Consider the following 2,965-nt stretch of genomic DNA (forward strand, 5'->3'; position numbering starts at 1 on the left):
CTGCATTGATAACCCGACAATGTGTTTTCACTTTTATTTAGTTTCCTTTTATAATGTTACAGCTGTCCGAAGTCAGTCACACCCGATGACATGTGCGTCCTGATACGTCAGACAGTTACTAAATCAGTGAAACAGCTCAAGAAACAAACACGGAGAGCATCAAGGTCCTTTTATCAACAGACTCAGCGTCTTTCTCACCCATCCGAGGTCATTCGTGGTGGCCAAGAAAAATGAGACAACTGCTGCGTGTTTACGTCTACTTCGATGATCTGAGTCTTTGAGCAAAATCCGTGAAAGGGCCTTGGTGCTCCCTCCTGGTCTCCGTCCCGGCTGGACGCCGCTTTGGCAACTAACAGGAAATCATGCATTTGACTGCTCCGTCCTGCCCCGCGTGGAACATGTCAAAGGCCTTCTGGAACTCCTCTAACTTGAATCGGTGTGTGATGAGAGGATTCACGTCCACCAGCTTCTTGGCCAACAGGTCGATGGCGATGGGGTAGCTGTGGAGGAGGCATAAGAGGACGTAAGGAATACGCAACCTCTGGCAGAGAGAGCGCCCTAATACGCTCATCGATAGAACGTAAAAAGAAGACGGTCTTATGGCATAAGTAATCCAAGATCTAACTCGGCACTCAAACAGTCTAACTTTGTGTAAAGCTGTTAGCGATGCCTGTCGTCCCACCACTGTTGCTTACCAGTTAAGGTAGCGGTAGACGCCCATGATGTCCACTTCCCGCACGCCGGCGTGCACCAGGGGCACTGTGACCTCATGGCCACTGACGCCCACCAGCATTACCTTCCCTCGAGACTTGGTTGCCTGGATACCGGAAGAAAGTGAACATGAGATGCCCGGGGGAATGTGCGGTACGCTCTAAGTGATTTTAGCGTGGATTACGTAAGAATGAACAATGAAAAACATATTGAAAAGAACTAGACTTCTAAGCAGCTGAGTGTTCATTGAAAAGGTAGTGGTGCCACCCCCCCGAAAGATCTGTTGGTCGAAACAACAGCTCAATATGGAGAAACTAGACTCGAAACTAAAGCCCCAAATACACTGCCGAATTTTGGCCACGAACTTGACGCCGAATCAGTTCGTGAAAAAATTCGGCGACCGGTTCGCCGACATGACCAAGATTCTTACAGTTCGTGACCATTCGGCGACATGTCGGCGAATGCTCAAGACAATTCGGGGACAATTCGGAGACATGTCGCCGACTATTCGGCGTCCATGTCGCCGAGCTCAAAATCTGAAATTTTAACGTTTTTTTTTGTCGCGGAATAACTGTCGACAAGTCTCCGAATTGTCTTCGCATGTCCCCGAAGTGTCGGCGACATGTCGGGGACAATTCTCCGACAGTGCCAAGATTTCTGACAGCTGATCATCTGGTGCCCATGTGGCATATAAAAGCACGGGAATCCGCGCCTACCTCATGGACTACTACAACACCCGGGGAGCAGTGGCCTGGCAGGACAGAATTGTGGGCGAGTAAATACCATGTGTGGTAATAAATTATGTGTGGTGATATGTATGATAGTATGTGTAATAAAATGTATAAATGTGACTTGTTTTTGTTTTGCTCTCCTACAAATATTTTAGAATGAATGAATGTTTACGTAATATCAGTAAATAAACCAGTAACTGAAAGAAGAAATAAATCTAAATAACTGAAAATGAAACAAAGGTTAAATAATGGCAGAATAATGATATTAAGAAATAAATAAAGTAATAAATAGTACATTAATTATGAAATAAATGAAAATGTTAGTTCCATACCTATTTTATATATTCATGATTCTTCTTGTTTTTCATATTTTCTTGTTTACTATTTATTATTATAGTATTATTTTATTCCGTATATATATATATATATATATATATATATATATATATATATATATATATATATATATATATATATATATATATATATATATATATATACATATAGATAGATAGATAGATAGATAGATAGATAGATAGATAGATAGATAGATTTAGATAGATAGATATAGATATAGATAGATATAGATAGATAGATAGATAGATAGATATAGATATAGATAGATAGATAGATACAGATATAGATAGATGGATAGATAGATAGATTGAAAGATAATACATAGATAGATGGATAGAGAGACAGACCCCCGTGTACACCTCCCACCGCGACCCGTTTGCCGTGTCGTGATTAATTCGCCGAATATTCGGGGACATGTCCCCGAATAGTCTTGGCCATTCGGCGACATGTCGGAGACATGTCCCCGAATAGTCAGCGACATGTCGGCGACAAATTTGCCAATAAAATTTAAATTTCAACGGTCAAAAATCGGCGACAATTTGCCGAACACCGCGAATCGGACGCCGAATTGTCTGCGACATGTCGGCGACATTTCGGCGACAATTCGGCGTCCATTTTGCATTCGTGCACATTCGGCGAACGGCCGCGAATTTTTCATGCAACATGAAACTTTCGTGGCGGTCGTGACCAACTGTCAAAAGTCGCGTGGTGGACGCAGACATGTCCCCGGACGGCCAAGAACAGGCAAGAAAGATGCCGAACTTGTTCGCGACACAGGATGACTTGCATATTCGCGCACATTCGTGAGCCAAAATTCGGCAGTGTATTTGGGGCTTAACACTCAGCCACACATGGTGAAATACGGAAATATTTCTTGGTAACGTCGAACAATTAAAACGAGAGGACTTGAGCAGTTGTTTCCGACGCGCCGTCTGGTCAAACACTTGGGTAATAGACTAATTGGGGGGAGGAATGTTTAAGGTAAAGACTATAATAATTACAACATAGGGAGCTTACATGAATAATTGGCAATCTTAAGAGAAAACTGACATGGGAAAAGATCACAAAGTATAAATACCTTAACCTAAGGACTAGAGATAATGTAGACCCACAAAGTATTCCTAGAAGTCAGAGGGGACGCTCCAGGTAACTGGAGAATAGACTAC

The 2,965-nt window shown here is 42.5% G+C and overlaps 1 protein-coding gene across 1 annotated transcript in view; it reads right to left on the bottom strand.

Moving 5' to 3' along the window:
• The window catches only part of LOC126994429 (sorbitol dehydrogenase-like), a 35,299-nt gene continuing 32,334 nt past the window's right edge, over positions 1-2,965 (bottom strand). The window contains exons 7-8 of the mRNA XM_050853749.1: positions 696-817; positions 1-500 (exon numbers count right to left, since the gene is read on the bottom strand). Coding sequence (XP_050709706.1) covers positions 350-500; positions 696-817 — 273 coding nt within the window. The 3' untranslated portion in view covers positions 1-349. The remainder of the gene's footprint in view (positions 501-695; positions 818-2,965) is intronic.

This window comes from Eriocheir sinensis, unplaced genomic scaffold, assembly GCF_024679095.1.
Source record: "Eriocheir sinensis breed Jianghai 21 unplaced genomic scaffold, ASM2467909v1 Scaffold791, whole genome shotgun sequence".
Lineage (NCBI taxonomy): Eukaryota > Metazoa > Arthropoda > Malacostraca > Decapoda > Varunidae > Eriocheir > Eriocheir sinensis.